At 36.8% G+C, this 18400-nt stretch overlaps 1 protein-coding gene across 5 annotated transcripts in view; it reads left to right on the forward strand.

Moving 5' to 3' along the window:
* LOC5577356 (monocarboxylate transporter 14) overlaps nucleotides 1-18400 on the forward strand; it is a 137953-nt gene that overhangs the window by 4112 nt on the left and 115441 nt on the right. The window contains exon 2 of one of the 5 annotated variants that reach the window (XM_021850302.1): nucleotides 2145-2425. In XM_021850302.1, the coding sequence (XP_021705994.1) occupies nucleotides 2339-2425 (87 nt within the window). In that variant the 5' untranslated portion in view covers nucleotides 2145-2338. Of the gene's footprint in view, nucleotides 1-2064; nucleotides 2426-18400 lie in introns of those variants that run through there. The other 4 variants (XM_021850301.1, XM_021850303.1, XM_021850314.1 and 1 more) reach the window with 4 other exon arrangements.

Below are 18400 nucleotides of genomic sequence, written 5' to 3' on the forward strand. Positions count from 1 at the left end.
GCACCACTCAAACGTCAAATTAGTGAACTCGTGCATTGGTCCATAGAAGAAAGTCCCTCTCAAGCTGGAGCTCCAATGTCAACATTTTTCGTATTTGATAGAAAACAACTCATGGGGGCCCAGATAGCCGTAGCGATAAACGCGCAGTTATTCAGCAAGACCAAGCTAAGGGTCGTGGGTTCGAATCCCACCGGTCGAGGATCTTTTCGGGTTGGAAATTTTCTCGACTTCCCAGGGCATAGAGTATGCCACACGATATACGCATGCAAAAATGGTCATTGGCATAGTAAGCTCTCAGTTAATAACTGTGGAAGTGCTCATAAGAACACTATGCTGAGAAGCAGGCTTTATCCCAGTGGGGACGTAACGCCAGAAAGAAGAAGAAGAAGAAAACAACTCAGAAAACTCAATGATTGCTGAGATGAGAATTTCAGTTCAATGTGATTTTATAGCAACCCACTTTATAGAGCTGTGCCAGTCAGTGCGCCGAAATGTGCCATAACTGCGCAAGGCACGCTGCGTAGAGTGACCACCTCCTTGGACTGACTTGAGATTCACGCCAGCATAGTACACAGTTAAGCTTAGAGTCCTTCTCTGGCACTCGGACTATGACCAGCCGCCCTGACATGGGAAACAGACGGTGTTGTGAGCCGCTCCTAACATAGAATATAAGACGCTTCAAGTTTTGCAGAAGCAAACTCCCCCTTCCCTGTCAGCATACGATCAAACCTCCCACCTGAATTTGTTATCCGATCCTCCCTAAGGTTACTCGTATCCCGACCAGTACCAATACAAGCCAAGGAAATTACTTCAGATCGATCAAGAAAGTGCTTTTTTCTGATCGCAGTCCGTAGTTTAAGAAATGTCAGTTCATACGAGAGTACTGCCGTGAATCGCAAGTCAGTCCTATCTGTAAAAAGTAGGTACCGGGTACCCCCGTTGGTTTGACCACATTTAATATGAACACTTTTTAATTTGTACCCCGCTAATTTGCACATCGTTCAGATTAAAAATGGTTCAAACGTCATTTAGCTCAAGGAACGGAGTAAGGTGAAACAGAAAGCTGTGGAACGGAACGCAGAATCAAAACAAAACAGTGAAAAAGTTAACCAGAAACACGTTTCTAGGGTGAATAGATGTTCAAATTAAAAATGAACCCCGATGGTTTGCATGAGGTACCGTTCAAATTAGCGGGGGTGCACTGTATTAAGAAAATGCACTGTGAAGTTCCCAAACTCGTTTTCCATACGAATACTCAAAAAATCTCAGAGGATTGAAACATGATCAGATATTTATGAAACTTTCACAATTTGCTTTTCACTTCGATATCTTTTCGAGAAAAATATAAAGATGATCAAAACACGGTTCTTTTTTGTGTTACACGGTGCGGAAATCTATAGTGGGACTGATACGCGGTTACTTTTCATTATGGGACAATTTGACTTGCTATTTTTTCCTAATTTTTCCGAACGAATCATATTATCTTATGAGTGGAGTTGAAAGAGCATAGGAAAATATGTTGAAAACTGAAGTCAACTCAATTTTGACGAAAATGCACGTGGGACTGACTTGCAATTCACGGCAGAGTAGGTGTAGAATATTTCTGCAAGGAATCGGAAAGAAATTTCTTTAGCGATTCCTTTTCAACTGCAAATCAGGCTTAAAGGGATGCAAAAATGGTCGTGTTCTCTCTGTTAAAAACTGTGACAGAGCTCATAAGAACGCTGAGCTATGAAGAAGATATCTGTAAATTGGCAAACTAATGACTGTGCTAGTTTTTGATTGATTCACTTAAGTTACATACAAACATCCGGACGGCCATGAGGTACAAGAATTTAATCTAGTTTGCCACTGCTTTAGCTGACGAATTTGACAGTTTTTACAAAAACATAAACACAATAAAACTAAATAAGACTAAATCAAAACGTAGAATAAGGTTTGATCTACTTTCAAACCAAAATAATAATCTAATCCCAACGCTTACACAAATTCCGGGTCACCCTAGCGAAAAAAAACTGAGTGCCAGCTGAGTGGGGTATCCTTGCATCGGTTTTCCCAGCGTTTTTCCCTCCTGCCAAGCAGATGACAGGATTTCCCAGTCCGTGTAGTTCGGTTTTGTTCTAAAGTGAAAAAGTTTATTGAAGGTGAATCACTGCTTTCCAGTTGGCTGCATTAATGGATCGTTAGCTGTTGGACAATGAAGAAAATGAGCATATTGTGTTAGTCGGCAGAGGAATGGTTTAGAAGTGTCGAAGGAAAAGTTATTAGTGCGCTTTAGCAAAGAAAGAAAAAAAGAAGAAAAAGGAGTGAGTTCCCGAGCAGCTCAAAGAAGGGGAAAATGGGACAAGCTGCGAGCCAAACCGACGATGCCGAAAACGACCAGGAGGACGACGAAATCATTCCCATGCGTGGAGATCGCTTTCTGGTGAGCTTTCATTCATACTTTTCTACCCGATTGAACCCTTTTGGGATATGAGTTTCCTTCCTATATAATATAGTTGTGGAATAAGTAGGTATTTGACAGAGAAGTGTGGGTTTGTATGTAAACTGTGGCCGATTAACCATTGCAACAGCAATAAAAAAACATTGATACGTAATTCACAATGTCAAAAACTTATACATTCCCTTGAATAGTTTCTACGTGATTGGCTGCTTTTTTATTCGTTCGAATTAAATTGAGGCCGCTGTCTTTCCGTTTGTTGTTTCCTCTTATTCAATGTTATGTACATTACCTGTCAAAAGTATGGAAGTTTTACAATGCTTCAAAATGCGCTTATTTTAGTATTTATTAGATGCCAATTAAGTGAGGATGAATCGAAGCCCAACCTTAACCACCAGTTACCACCAGCGGATGCTTGATTTTCCAGATTTGTTGTCTTGAAATTTTGAAATTTGCTTTCGTTTCATCTTCAGCATAGAGTTTTTAACTTTAGTTTAAATGGTACATCTACTAATTAATTACGTTTGAAATAATAATGTTTTCTCACACTGTTAGGGAGATGCGAAATGTTTGTATATCCGGTATTATAATGTGTAATCGCATACTTCTGGTGGGTAGTGTTTGTTGAACAAATCGATAAGGATTGCATGTTTCACCATTGAGTCACGATAATCATCATTGGATGAGTATGTATACTTAGCCAGACGGATGGAGATGTGATTGTGTTTATGTGGAGCATAGTAGATATATGTTTCTTCTTTCATTTTGCTTATGGTAACAGTTAATCGTCTGCTTCCTTTTCCGGATTTACGATCCCACGGGGCAGAGCATTCTTCTCAGCTTAGTGTTCTAAGGAAACTTCCATAGTTTAAAACTCAGGGCCGATTTCTTCACCCCCGCTTAGGCCTTAAACCTAGTTTAATCATATGGGTAAACGTGGTTTACGGCTTAAGCGAAGGTGAAGAAATCGGCCCTTAGAGGTTTATTTCCAAAAGTAAAAGGACAAAATGATGAAGCATTTTAATCATAATACAGTGTAACTTGGTTTGAAATTGGTAACCCAGCATATGGACAGCTCAGCAAACATTTTGGCTGAATAAGAGTTGAACAAATCACTCTCACGACACTAATCGCACGGCCAACAAGCCCACAACTACGAAGCAGTATTTACCAGAAGTTAGCTTTAAGCTGCTCTGAACTGTTCAAAGAAGAAAATCATCGTCATCGTTTAACAAATTTCTAAACTAGTTTTTCACTCAAAACTGAAGAAATGAATGTAACAAAATGATTCTCAAAAAGGATTCTATAAATTTAACAAAAAAGTGTGATTGCTGCTGATGATGATGATTTTTTAAAGATTGTCTGATGATTCAATGATGAATTTTTGATGAAATACAAATTTGAAAAGTTTGATTTAAAAGTGAACCACTAAATCACATTCGTGGAAATTTAAACATTTCATTTTTCAGTATTTTGCTTTCAGTGTGTTTTGTATGACCAGGTACACTACTTTTCCAAATTATCCAAAGTTCGTTAAAACGTATTCTTTAGGATGTTCAAACTCATTTATGTAATGAATTGATCTTTCAATTCAATGGTCAACTTAAGAGAGCTATATCTCCGCCGTTTCTCAATCGATTCTTCTCATTTTTTCTGTGATGAACTACAAATTACCTCAATTTTTGATAACTATTGAAAAAGTGGTGTGAAAACTATTGCTTCAAAAGTTACAGGTAGGTTGAATTTTGACATTAAAAAAGCACCAAGACGAAAATTGATGTGTCGCACAAACTAGGCGTCGACAAACTCAAAGGTCCTTATCACTCAATGAACAAATGCGCTGAAGACACCAAGATTCTACGATGCGTAGTTTTTCTGCTACATCATTTTGTGTCTCGGTGCATTTTTTATGTCACAATTCAACTTATTTGTAACTTTTGAATTAATAATATCCACACAATTTTTACAATAGTTTTCGAAAATTGAGGAAATTTTTAGTTCGTCACCGAAAAAATGAAAAGAATCGGTTGAGAAACGGCGGAGATATAGCTTTCTGAAGTTGACCATTTTGTATGGGAAAACGGCTTTGGTGCATTGTATATGTCTGATACTGTATCCCGCGAATTAGATTAAATATAGAAACATTATCTTCGACAAAGTTGTTAATGAAATCAAGGGCTGACATGCGATTATTTTTCAGTTTCGGGATTCCGCCACCAGGCAGCGCTAGTGTACATGAAGGTTTTGTTTTGCAAATATCTCAGGAACCTTATCACTTAGAAAGATGGCGTATTCGGCAAAGTTGTTCAGTAGCTCAAAGGCTATCATTATTTGAGCCAAATAATTTGCGATTTTTCCACCAAGTGGCGCTAGTGAACATGAAGCTTTTGTTTTGCGGATATCTTACGATCCCGACAACTGAGAAGGATGCCGCCTTCGGCAAAGTCTTTCAGTAATTCAAGGACTATCATTGTTGATTATCGTTTGATTCTAAATTTTGCCACCAGGCAGATATCTCAGGAGCCTAACCACTTAGAAAGATGGGGTTTTTGACAAAGTTGTTAAATAAGCCAAGGGAAATCATTGATCGAGCTAGTTGATTCTAAATTTTGCCACCAGGTGACGCCAATGCGCAAGACACATTTGTTTTGCGAATACCTCAGCAGAACGATCACTTAGAAAGATGGCGTCTTAGGCAGAGTAACTGTTGTTCAGTAGCTCAAAGGTTTTTTTTTTGTTTATTAGGCCTTTGAAATTGGAATTGACTGAAATAATGATAGCCCTTGACCTACTGAACAACTTTGCCGAAGACGCCATCTTTCTAAGCATCAAGTCAGGCTCCTGAGATATCTGCCAAACAAAAGTTTCGTGCTCACTAGCGCCGCCTGGTGGCAAAATTTTGAATCAACTTGCTCGAACAGTGATAGCGCTTAAGTTACTGAACAACTTTGTCGAAAAATCTGCAAAATAAAAGTAAAAGTTTAAGGTGAAGATGAATCGAAGCCAAAATTCAAATTTTCAAGAGCACGGATCTGGAGAACCAAACATCCGTTTTAGCTGAAAATTTAATCGATTGATCACTAGCTGGTGGTGATCAATCGATTAAGTTATCAGCTCAAACGGATGTTGGGTTCTCCAGATGCTCTAGAAAATATGAACTTTGGCTTCGATTGATCTTCACCTTAATGCCCACTAATGCCACCTCGCGGTCTAATTCCGAATTAAATGAGTTACCATCAGATAGCGCCCCACCTCCAGAACAACTTTACTGAAGACCCTATGTTTCGAAATAATTTGAATTTTCAGATACACTCCCGTGCATAAGTTTGGGTTTACCCCCTAAAAAACATGCAAAAGTGTTCAGTCCATATCTCTGTGATCACACGTCCAATTGAAACTCTCTAAGCCGCATTCGAAAGGCAAAGAGTTATTCTTACTTCGTATGTATTTTTCCATAAACATTTTTTGAACATGTACTAAATTTTTACTCAAAGTCGTTACATTTTTCAAAAAAACACACTGAAAAATCATATCTAATTTCCTCAGCATTGGATCGACCAAAATTTTAAATCAAAGTGTCATTAGAATCGTAATCTTATAATCTTTGAAGAGACCCCACAAAATTTTGGCGGAAAAATTTGGAAAGTACTCAAAATCAATGAAACAGTCAGTCAAGTCATCGTGCAAAATTTTGGGTTCACCCCTCAGCATGATGCAAATCGTGCAAAAGTTTGGGTTTGGGGTCACAGAGATACGGACTGAACATTTTTAGATTTTTTTTTATTGGGTGAACCAAAACTTATGCACGGGAGTGTATATCGATTTCAAATAGTAGTGTACTCGGCTTTGGTTATTATGCGACTTCTACGTACATTTGTTGATTTTACCGCATTATGAAGGGCCATACTGTAAACAACAACTGGTGAGTATTGTTCTTTGGAAGATTCTTGAGGAATACATTTTAGTTCGGTGTCGATAGATATCTCTGTTGAACGCGAGCCAAAAGTGAACGGATCCCGAGCCAAATTTGCACTTGAACGCAGTAGTCAATGAACTTACGAGCAAGAGCCTGCCGTTGCTCAAGAACGGCTCGTTCAGTTCGCTAATATGATTGAAGCTTCCACTTGAGAAATGAACGAATTAATCGTTGTAATTTATCATGAAAAGAAAAGCAAAGCGTGCAACCCTTAATATTATGTATATGAAAAACATTACTTTGTCATTGATTCTTGTCGTAAATCATTAAACATTAATTTGGTTCAGTTTTCGGCTCGCACGGGTTCATATTATTGAACTGCACAATGTTCAAACCTACTTAATCGCTGGGTCCAACAAAATAAACTGGAACGCGAACTGGTGGTCAAAAAGTTGAAGATTGGCGTGACATAATTTGTGTACCATCCCTATATCAAAGAGACAAAAAAGTTTGTTATATTTTAAAAAGTTGGTACCACTCCATCGGTACCAAGTTAAATTATACATAAATATTTTGGTCGTGATTTGCGGGGGCCCGGAGTCACACAGTGGTCTAAACTTAGGCACGCGTTTGAGCAAGATATCTCCGCGGACAGTGGCGGGAACGATTTGTACAACATAAAGAATCTGTCCTTTAATATTTAGACATATCTACAATAATAATTGCACATTTAATAAGATTAACGACAATTAAATAGGAATCCGGGTATGCTGAATATAGGTGAGAATCAGTAACCGACCAAAAAAAAAATGCTGGAACCCAAATGTGCACGGTTTTTGTGAAGTTGAATTAGTCGAGTTTTGAAGCAAAAAAAAAATGGTTTTTGGACATGTGCAGATATTTGGTTTTCAAACAGGTTGTAGGATATTTCCTAGAACGACATTCACCCGAATTATGTTCCCGGAATTGCTTTTCTCAGCAAAAGAAATTGCACAGAAATCCATTTTCCAGAATAGATCATTCCCCAGAATTTTTAAAGAACAGAGGAAACGGCCTTGATTTAATTTCTTGACCATTCAATGCATTGGAAAATTCCATATTGAAAAGAAAAAAAATTGAAAATTTCGATTGTTGGAGTTCTTAATGACCGTAAATTTCAGTCATGTTATTTCATTTCTTGCAGAAAAAAAAAACAGATTTTCTCCAGGTATCTCTCTTTATCGAGCAAGTATTCCCAAAAAGAACTCAATAGAAAATTTCCAGGGATATCTTTAGAAATTTTTCCAGGATCTGATCTTAGTTTACCCTTTAGATAAATTGCGCTGTCTAAATACAGTTATGGTAAAGATGAATCGAAGCCAAAATTCAAATTTTCAAGAGCACGGATCTGGAGAACCAAACATTCGTTTAAGCTGAAAACTTAATCGATTTGTCATTAGCTGGTGGCGACGGTTTAAATGGATGTTTGGTTCTCCAGATCCGTGCTCTTGAAAAGTTGAACTTTGGCTTCGATTCATCTTCACCTTATGGACAAAACATTTGCAATTTTTTCGATTTTCCATACAAAATGACCAACTTTGGTAAGCTAGATTCCAATAATTTATGGGCCGATTCAAATGAAATTTGAATTTTCACAGAACATCAGTCATAACTTGAATTTTAACATATATTTTTGAACAATTTTTCCACCCACGATTTTAAATTAAATAACGATGTGACATTTTCGATGAAAAGTTCAAAACTATTTATCTCAAAATCTGATAGCCCTATACAAAAACTGTCTTCAGTAAACTTGTTTATTTCGTCAAAATCTACAACTTTGCTCAAGATACCCTGAAGCTATTCCTTCAATGTGCTTAGTTATGTGAATTATAAAAAAAATGGTCAAAATATTGACTTTGTCAAAACGTTACTGCTTTTGAACTCGTGTTGGGAAAAATCACTCAAAAATATATGTCAAAATTATGTCAAGTTATGTCTGATGTTCCGTGAAAATTTCATTCAAATCGATCCATAAATAACTGAGATCTAGCTTACCAAATTTGGTCATTTTGTATGGAAAATCGAAAAAGTTGCATATGTTTTGTCCAATACTGTAGATGTTACGAAGTATTTCCTCTTGAATTCCTTCAGGAATTAAAATCGGAATTTATCTAAGGATTGAATCAAGAATACTGTCAATGTACACACTTAAATTATTTTACAGGAATCCGTTAATTTCACCGTAATCGCAACAGCTGAAAAGTTCGGTGAAGTAAATTTACGGATTACGGTAAATTTTTACAGTTTTCGGTATAATTTCACCGGAATCCGTTAAATTTAGACGGAATTACAGTGTTTTATTTTACCAAACTGTTCAGCTGTTGAGATTTCGGTGAATTCCACGGATTACGGTTAAATAATTTAAGTGTGTATGATCTGTAATCAATCTAATAATTTGTGAAGAAGTCCTTTCAAATTTCATCAAACTTTTTTCTTGAGATATCGTCAAGATATTTTTCTTTCTCTTGATAATTTTCCTATGACTGCTTTCCATTTAGGGTGCTTCCATCGATCTCTTTATTAAAAAATTTCTCTTAATTAAATTCATCTTTGAGAAAAGTTTTTGAGTATTTCTTACAGCAATTATTAATTTCATATCTTCTAAGATTCTTTTGAATTGAGCATGAGCATGATTGACCGCCCGCAGTTGCTACTCCGTTATCGCAAGAACAGCTGTACTTACACAGAGAACCAACAGATGCTACTCAAAATCAGTAGCATCCTCAATGTGTAAATACTGGTGCTCTCATTATTATAACAAACCATACCGGCGTCGCCTGCGTCCGAATGCAGGTCAATTTGGGAATGGGAGGAAACGGTTGACGTGTTACTTGCTTTATAGAAGCCGAGGAATTTTCTGCATTCCCATAAGAAAACACTGGGAGTTTGAATATGGGAAAGGATTCGTTTTGGTAAACAATAAATATGTAATTTGAAATGAATACTTGAGCATACACACGGACGAGCAATACCGATAATGCGATTGCTAAGCGAACAAGACACGATTCAGATTCCGCTGCTCGCCGCCCACAAAGGAGCATGCAACAGATTCAACGGATTAAACAGTACTGTTCACGGTGTACTATATTGAGAAGGTGATATATTCCGAAAACTGACAGCTACTTGACGACGTCATTCCTATTCATCCCGAACAAATTTAAAAAAAAATGATGTAGTGGTCCGGATGGTATATCGTACGATAGGAGTGACGTCACATGTTTACATCCAAATTCGATGTTTACACCAGTAACAAGGCAGGCTTGTTAATTTTTATGCCGTGGTACTGTTAGGCATTTCACGGCGGAATTCTCTCTCTTTCGCTCCACAACAAAACATGAAAACAATGGTGCCAGTATCTGTCAACTTTGACAGGTACTGGCACCGTTGTTTTCAGATTTACCGAAGGAGGGAAAGATAGAGATTTTCTGATGACGTCACCATGCAATGGGCAGTTGACTTTTGTTTTTTTTTTCACTCGCTGCATGTTTTTTTTTCTCCCACACAACGCGAACCGAACGCAATTGGGTTGTTTAGGCTGTGAACCGTTTCACCAGATCGTTTAACTATTAGTTAAAAATTGACATTTCAATAGTTATTTTCCCCTCAAATGGTTAAATTGAATATCGCAGTCGACCCATTTGAGCTTTGACAGTCGAGTAGTTATTTCAGAACAAAGTTGACAGATGGTTAGTTATTCTCAAATTCACGGGAGCAAAAAATAACTTTCGAACTGTCAAGTTTAACCATGCTCCAGAGCAGGGTTATTTCTAACCGGAGGGGAAATAACTTTTGAGCTGTCAAATTTTAACTAAAAGTTAAACGAACTGGTGAAACGGTTCACAGCCTTAGTGATGAAAAGTTCACAGTTTTTTGTAGCTTGATCGAAAAAGCACATTTTTCTAAATGTAACACAGTTTTATTGCGCTTCAATATTTTAATTTTGATAAAGTAAATGATTGAAATAGATTTCATTCCGTCGACTCAATGACATTTCAATTTACATAATGACAGCTCGCCCCGAAGTAAAATTTGCCGAGGGGTGATTCAAACGCGATTTCCATACTAAATTCAAACTTGTTTTTAAAAAAGTTCCAGGGCACGAAAAATTATGAAACTTTGGATTCTTGCTCAGTTTTTAACGTAGAATCAGTATATGTAAAAAACAGGGTACCCCTAAACAAGCCAATTGATCCGGAATCCGTCGCTCGCCCACAAAGGAGCATGCAACAGATTCAGCGGTTCAAACACTGCTTTACATCTTCTAAGATTCTTTTGAATTTAACATTAACAGCTACATCAAGAATCTAAGAAATTCTTTCAGATACAAGATTTTCTTCAGAGATTTCTTTAGAAATACCTCAAAAATAGTAACATTAAATTCCACAGGAACTCTCCTTCGCATCCCTTTCAATATAGTTTGAACAATTTCTCCAGAATTTAACCCAGAGATTTCTAAATAAATTTTCCCAAATGAAAATAACACAAATGCCTAAATCATCGTGCATCGAAAATACATCCAAGTGTTTCTTAAGAAATTCCTTCTCCTTACTCTTCTAAAGATTTCTTCATGATGTTTTCTTTTATAAGAAATTTCCTTCAAATTCTGCAGTTGATTTTTAATGTTCCTTACAGAATATATGAATAAACATATGTTCCAACGGCAAGTTCCGGATTAAAATGACATCTCTTTTAGCAATTACAAATCACCGTAATACAGTTACAGTAGCAGTAGCAGCTTTATGCTGAAATTTATCAATCCTTATTTAGTAACAATTCAGTGGGTTTCATTCATACGGACTTACAATTCAGTGCAACTTCACTAAATGACCGGAACTCCCGTGACTGATGTCTTACTGGGAAAGTAGGTCTGAGCTACACTGCCCATAAACGCATAATTGTCCCATGTGAATAGGAAATCCAGCAAACATGGGACTGACATGCATTTATGGGCAGTACAGGACAATAAACTAGTTAGCTTCTGATGACTAATTTTCATTAATTTATAGAAACTTATATTACTAACACTGCCGATCACGTTTTTGTCTCCAGCATCGATAACCAAAATACCGCTATTCACTCAATTAAGGGTTGCTGAATCCATTGCCGTTTTCAGAAATATCATAGCACGTCTAGTTTTTGAGATATTGACTGTTGAAAATGCAAAAAATGATTATTTCAACCAACTGGCATGCAAGTTTGCCAGCTTGTAAGGCAATTTATTTGCTTAATTTGTTACAGAACTAAAACAATACTTATCATCAAAGTTCATAATAGTTTTGACGAGGAAAAATTATTTTCTGATGGTTTAGAGAATTGTTGTATTTTGCCATATAGAAGAAACGAAGATTTTGTATGAAGACTGCAAGCATGTTGAAAAAATCAGTTTAACCGAAATTTAATTGTGCAATTTCAATCAAATTATATCTGAAATGAAAGTTCATATTCTATTTTGCATGCATTTTGGTGGATTAGATCACAAAAAAAAAATGATAAATTGTTCTTCAAATTTCATGTAAACATCAATAAAACCAGTGTTTCATACAACTTTGGCAACCTGTAGCTAAAATTTTTTTGACGTGCTGGAACATTTCTGACAATGCCATCAGATTCAGCAACCCCAAATCTACTCGAGACACATAATTTGATCCTTGAGACACGCAAAAATGTCATTTTTGTTACGCTGTGTAATCGAGTGATTCAAACTGACTGCTAACTCGACAAATTCACTGACTGTAGGACACTCAATTGAAAGCTATAAAGAGTAAATCTACTTGAATACTGTATCCTAGAGTTTCCAATTTTCCCGGGAATTGATTTCCAGGGAAACGGGAAATAAATTTGACATTCTCCGGAAATTACCGGGATCCCGGGAGATTCTTTAAACGCAAAAATTATGCTAATTTGATGTAATTTTTTCAAAAAAAAAAAAAAAAACATGTTATATGTATACAGTCATCTCTCCCTTACTCGATATTGAAGGGACCATCGAGTTAGGGAGGTATCGAGTTACAGAACACAAAAGCAGTGCAACTGCGTTCTAAGGGACCATCGAGTTAGCCATGAAAACCAACTTTTACTATGGTTCTCTTACTCGATATCGAGATACGGAATATCGAGTAAGGGAGAGTTAACTGTATTATATTGCCCATTGAATTTGTACGATTATTTCTGTCTGTTTTGTGAGTAATTTTTTTTTGTTCCTTCTGAAGAATGTTGGCTTTGTTTTTTGCTAGGTTTATAAAATTAGGTAAAATTATATGTGAAGTTCATTTTAACCAAATCGTATAAAGTTCAAACAATATTTGCAAATATTTAATTTTCTTTGCAATTGTATTGCAAACTAGTTGTCCCGGCACACGTTGTACTGCCAAGCAGTAGGCTGTGAAGTAAGCCATGCAAAAATCACCTACAAAATGTCCGTGAAATGCATCCTAATTTGTTCCCTTTTTTAGGTTGATGTTCACCAATATTTTAACTCACAAACACGTCGCATCTCTTCTAGTGAGGACATTGTTTGGTATGATATGGAAAGTAAATTGTGCGATGGTTTTTATTTGAAAATAGATGGTGAATGGGACCTTCCTTAGCCGAACATCCCTCCCAGTAACCTTTGTGGAGATGCAGAGGCAAACACAGTCTCCAAATAGCAAAGGTTACACACTAACATTCCTTCCCCCAATCCCACCTGACTGGAAGGACGTGGCAGGCGCCGTTATTGACTATGTATAAATAGAGGCACTGAATTATGCACACTGAAGAAGATTATGGCCAATCCCAGCCGATCTTCTAGTTGATTCTTTGTGCATTTTCACTGACTTCGGTCAATCACGGAATAGCAACCATTGATATGTGTAGTCAGTCTAAGCTAAGCTAAGCTAAGCTTAGCTAACAACGTTGTATACAATAAAGAAGTGACTATCTTATAACTAGAAGAACAGTAACACCCTAATTTTCTCTCAACCTCATCTTCGCTCGGAGTTGGGTCCTAGCGTAAAGTACCCAAAACGGTAACACTACAGATACCAAACGAAAAAATATGGAATAGAGTCTAAAAATACGTTTTTGCCATAACGTTGCATCTAAGTCTACTTTCTACCAAGGACATAATGGCCTACTTTTCCTAACAACAAAAACAGTTCTGAAATGTGCTACTTTTCAGCACTCTTTTTAGTGCTTTTCAGTTCTGTTTGAGAGTTGTCAGCTGAATATCTGCGCTATTTGTCTCGAAGACAAGTATTTGACCATACGTCTACTTCTGAGACAATTGGACGATCCGTATCCGACTTAAGTGAGCCCGGCGATCCATTCTGATTCAAAAGCATATCACCTAGTGTACCTAAAGGTTGCTGTAAAGTAATCCCATAATGTCCCAGTGCGCATCGTACCTTCGTGCTGTGCGTACACGAATTCTCTCTGCTCTTGGAAGTTTTCTTAAAAACTACCTAAAGCAATAAAACAGTACTTTTCAGTGCTACAAAAACAGTACTTTTCAGTGCTAAAATTCAAAACAGTACTTTTCAGTGCTACTAAAACAGTACTTTTCAGTACTATTTTTCTACTATTGATCCCTTTACGATCCTTGTTTGGACCCGTGCCTTCGATTTTTCGTTGGACCCGTTGGTGAAAGCTAACGGTGGTAATCCTTCTTGGACACCGTCTTGGGAAAAAACCTCTCGAAGGTCACGTCTTCTTATTCACTAAACATGGTTGCAACAACAAATAAAAGGAAGGGTGAATCTCTGAATTCACAACTTCCTTCCAAAAAAGTGGGATTTAAAACTGTCACTAAACGTGGCAAGAATGGAAGAAAGGACGTTTCTCCGGAATGCGAACTTTCTTCCAAGGGTGAAATGAATGATTGTATTGAAATGAGCAATCAGTTCAATGCATTAGACAAATTTTCCGAACACCAAATCGAAGCAGCCTCTAGCCCAGGCTCTTTGATTCAAGTGAGGAAGCAAAGAGTGCCGCCTGTCGTTGTCAGGTGTTCCGAATTTGCGGGATTTAGGCAGGAGATCTTGAACTCCATTAGGGGAATCAAGGTCTCCTTCCAAATCGCAAAGAAAGGAGACTGTTGCGTTTTGCCGGAAACTCTTAAAGATCGCGAACTTCTTCTCAAACATCTTGAAGAGAAGAAGCACAATTTTTTTACTTATGACGACAAAACTGAACGTTTGTTCAAAGTTGTCTTGAAAGGTCTCTCAAGTGACTATAAGTCACCTGAAGAGATCAAAAATGGAATAAATGATTTACTTGGATTTTCCCCAGTTCAAGTAATCATTATGAAAAAGAGAACCCAATCTGGCATTGTTCGGAAAGGGCTTTCTCAAGAATTTTATTTAGTTCACTTTAACAAAAAAGAACTAAATAATATTAAAGCTTTAGAAAAAGCAAAACTTTTGTTTGATGTCCGTGTGACATGGGAACATTTCCAGAAACCTGGAGGAAATTACCAGAACCCCACTCAGTGCCGTCGGTGCCAAAAGTGGGGTCACGGTACAAAAAATTGTCGCATGGATGCTAAATGCATGATTTGCGGAGGTTCTTCTCACGCCAAAGACGTCTGTCCAGTGGAGGAAGATACCACCAAATTCATATGCTGTAATTGCGGGGCTAACCATAAGTCCAATTTTTGGAATTGTCCTTCACGCAAAAGGGTCATTGAGGCTCGTGCCAGGCAGATGAAAGATAATATCCGTTACGATAACGGTCGTTTCCGGAATTTGCCTGGTAGAGTATCGAACAATGCTCATTTTTCAGTTAACGATCGCTTGATCATGAATCATACCCACCAGGAAGATCATAATCATGCTCATTCACAAACAAATTTTAATCCGTCGGGTAGCCGTTCGAATCTTTCAATTTCGAATGTATCTACCCACGGTAAATCCTTTGCCGATATCGTAGCAGGAAATTCGAACTCCTCCCCTGTTCGATCCATGGGTACCCATTCTACTTGTTTCAAATCAAATGGAAAAAATCCTACCGCCACAGGTAACTCCGCATCTTCGTCTACCGGAAATTCTAATGGGAAATCACATGACATGTCTGCCTCTGATTTTAATTTTCTAACTGAACAATTGAATCTAATGATTGATGCAATGTTCAAAGCCACCACTATGACTGAAGCAGTCCAAGTAGGTGTAAAATTTACAAATCAAATTGTTATTGGATTACGTTTTTCTAATGGATCCAAATAATAATTTAAATATTTTAAATTGGAATGCTCGTTCTCTGAATGGTAAAGAGGACGAGCTGTTTAATTTTCTTACGGTTAATAACGTGCATATAGCAGTTATTACCGAAACGTATTTAAAACCTGGATCTAAACTCAAAAGAGATCCTAACTTTTTTGTTTATCGTAACGATCGACTTGATGGGGCATGTGGGGGAGTTGCAATCATCATTCATAGGCGTATCAAACATCAACTGTTTTCGTCATTTGAAACTAAAGTTTTTGAAACTTTAGGTGTTTCTGTTGAAACACAGTTTGGTAAATATACTTTCATAGCTGCCTATTTGCCTTTTCAATGCTCTGGACAGCAAGTTAATTTGCTCCAAACTGACTTGCGTAAATTGACTCGCAATAAGTCAAAATTTTTTGTCATTGGTGACATTAATGCCAAACATCGGTCATGGAATAATTCTCAAAGTAATTCCAACGGCAGAATTTTATTTGATGAGTGCTCTTCAGGATATTTCTCAATTAAATACCCTGATAGCCCCACATGTTTTTCCTCTTCTAGAAATCCATCAACGATCGATTTGGTCTTAACCGACTCTAGTCATCTTTGTAGCCAACTGATTACTCATGCTGATTTTGATTCTGATCATGTCCCTGTTACATTTCAAATATCCCAAGAAGCGATTCTCAATCCTATCAGCTCCACTTTCAATTATTTAAGAGCCGACTGGAATATATATAAAACGCATGTTGACTCTAATCTTGATGTTAACATTTCTTTAGAAACTAAACATGATATTGACAATGCTCTTGAAACTTTAACAAATTCCATTGTTGAAGCCCGGAGCATTGCAATTCCAAAATGTGAAGTAAAATTTGAATCCGTGATTATAGACGATGATCTTAAACTCTTGATCCGTCTTAAAAACGTGAGAAGAAGGCAATTTCAACGCACTCGCGATCCTGCTATGAAAATTATATGGCAGGATTTGCAGAAAGAAATCAAGAAACGTTTTGCTCAATTAAGAAACAAAAATTTTGAAAATAAAATTTCTCAATTGGACCCTGGCTCTAAGCCCTTTTGGAAATTATCTAAAATCATGAAAATACCTCAGAAGCCAATACCGGCATTGAAAGAGGAAAACAAATTATTACTAACTAATTGCGAAAAAGCTCAAAAACTTGCTATGCAGTTTGAAAGTGCGCACAATTTTAATTTAGGACTCACTAGCCCAATTGAAAATCAAGTTACTCAGGAGTTCGAAAATATTCTCAATCAAGAGAACGTTTTCGAAAATGCCTGGGAGACTGATTTGGAAGAAGTGAGAACTATTATTAAAAAATTCAAAAACATGAAAGCTCCTGGCGATGATGGAATTTTCTACATCCTCATCAAGAAACTTCCAGAAAGTAGCTTATCATTTTTAGTTGATATATTTAACAAATGTTTTCAATTAGCATATTTTCCTGACAAATGGAAAAATGCTAAGGTTGTTTCAATTTTCAAACCAGATAAAAATCCTGCAGAAGCTTCTAGCTATCGTCCAATCAGTTTGCTTTCCTCCATCAGTAAACTTTTTGAAAAGGTTATTTTGAACAGAATGATGGCCCACATCAAAGAAAATTCAATTTTTGCCAATGAACAGTTCGGATTCCGCCATGGACATTCGACCACTCATCAACTTTTACGTGTAACAAATTTGATCCGTTCCAACAAATCTGAAGGCTATTCTACTGGTCTTGCTCTTCTAGACATAGAAAAAGCATTCGACAGTGTTTGGCATGAAGGTTTGATTGTAAAATTGAAAAACTTTAATTTTCCAACATACATTGTTAGAATAATTCAAAGTTATCTGTCAAATCGTATACTTCAGGTTAATTATCAGAACTCCAGATTTGAAAGACTTCCTGTAAGAGCTGGTGTTCCTCAAGGCAGCATTTTGGGACCAATATTATACAATATTTTCAATCTGACTTACCTGAGTTACCTCAGGGATGTCAAAAATCTTTGTTTGCGGATGACACAGGCCTTTCCGCCAAAGGACGAAGCCTGCGTGTCATCTGTAGTCGATTGCAAAAAAGTTTGGATATTTTTTCTTCATACTTGCAAAAATGGAAGATTTCTCCTAATGCTTCCAAAACTCAACTAATAATATTCCCACATAAACCAAAAGCTCTTTATTTGAAACCTTCAAGTAGACATGTTGTCACGCTGAGAGGGGTTCCAATAAATTGGTCAGATGAAGTTAAGTATCTAGGGCTCATGCTAGATAAGAATTTAACTTTCAAAAATCACATTGAGGGCATTCAAGCCAAATGTAATAAATATGTAAAATGTCTCTATCCCCTTATTAATAGAAAATCAAAACTTTGTCTTAAGAACAAGCTTTTGATATTCAAACAAATTTTCAGGCCAGCCATGTTGTATGCTGTACCAATATGGACTAGCTGTTGTAATACCAGGAAGAAAGCTCTGCAGAGAATTCAAAATAAAATTTTGAAAATGATTCTGAGACTTCCTCCCTGGTATAGTACCAATGAGTTACATAGAATATCCAATGTTGAAACATTGGAACAAATGTCAAATAAAATAATAAATAATTTCAGGCAAAAATCGTTGCAATCTTCTATTGCCGCGATTAATGCATTTTATGTTTAGGTTAAGTTAGGTTAAGTATATTCAAAGCGTTTTTTTTTTCTCTTATAAACAGGTGAAATCAACTCACCTGTAAAAAATCTGAACTGCTACGGCAAATGCAATGTAATATGTTGTTAACAAAATGTTAATTAAATCTTAAATTTGTTTTACCAAATTAGG

Source organism: Aedes aegypti, chromosome 3 (assembly GCF_002204515.2).
Source record: "Aedes aegypti strain LVP_AGWG chromosome 3, AaegL5.0 Primary Assembly, whole genome shotgun sequence".
In the NCBI taxonomy this organism is placed as follows: domain Eukaryota; kingdom Metazoa; phylum Arthropoda; class Insecta; order Diptera; family Culicidae; genus Aedes; species Aedes aegypti.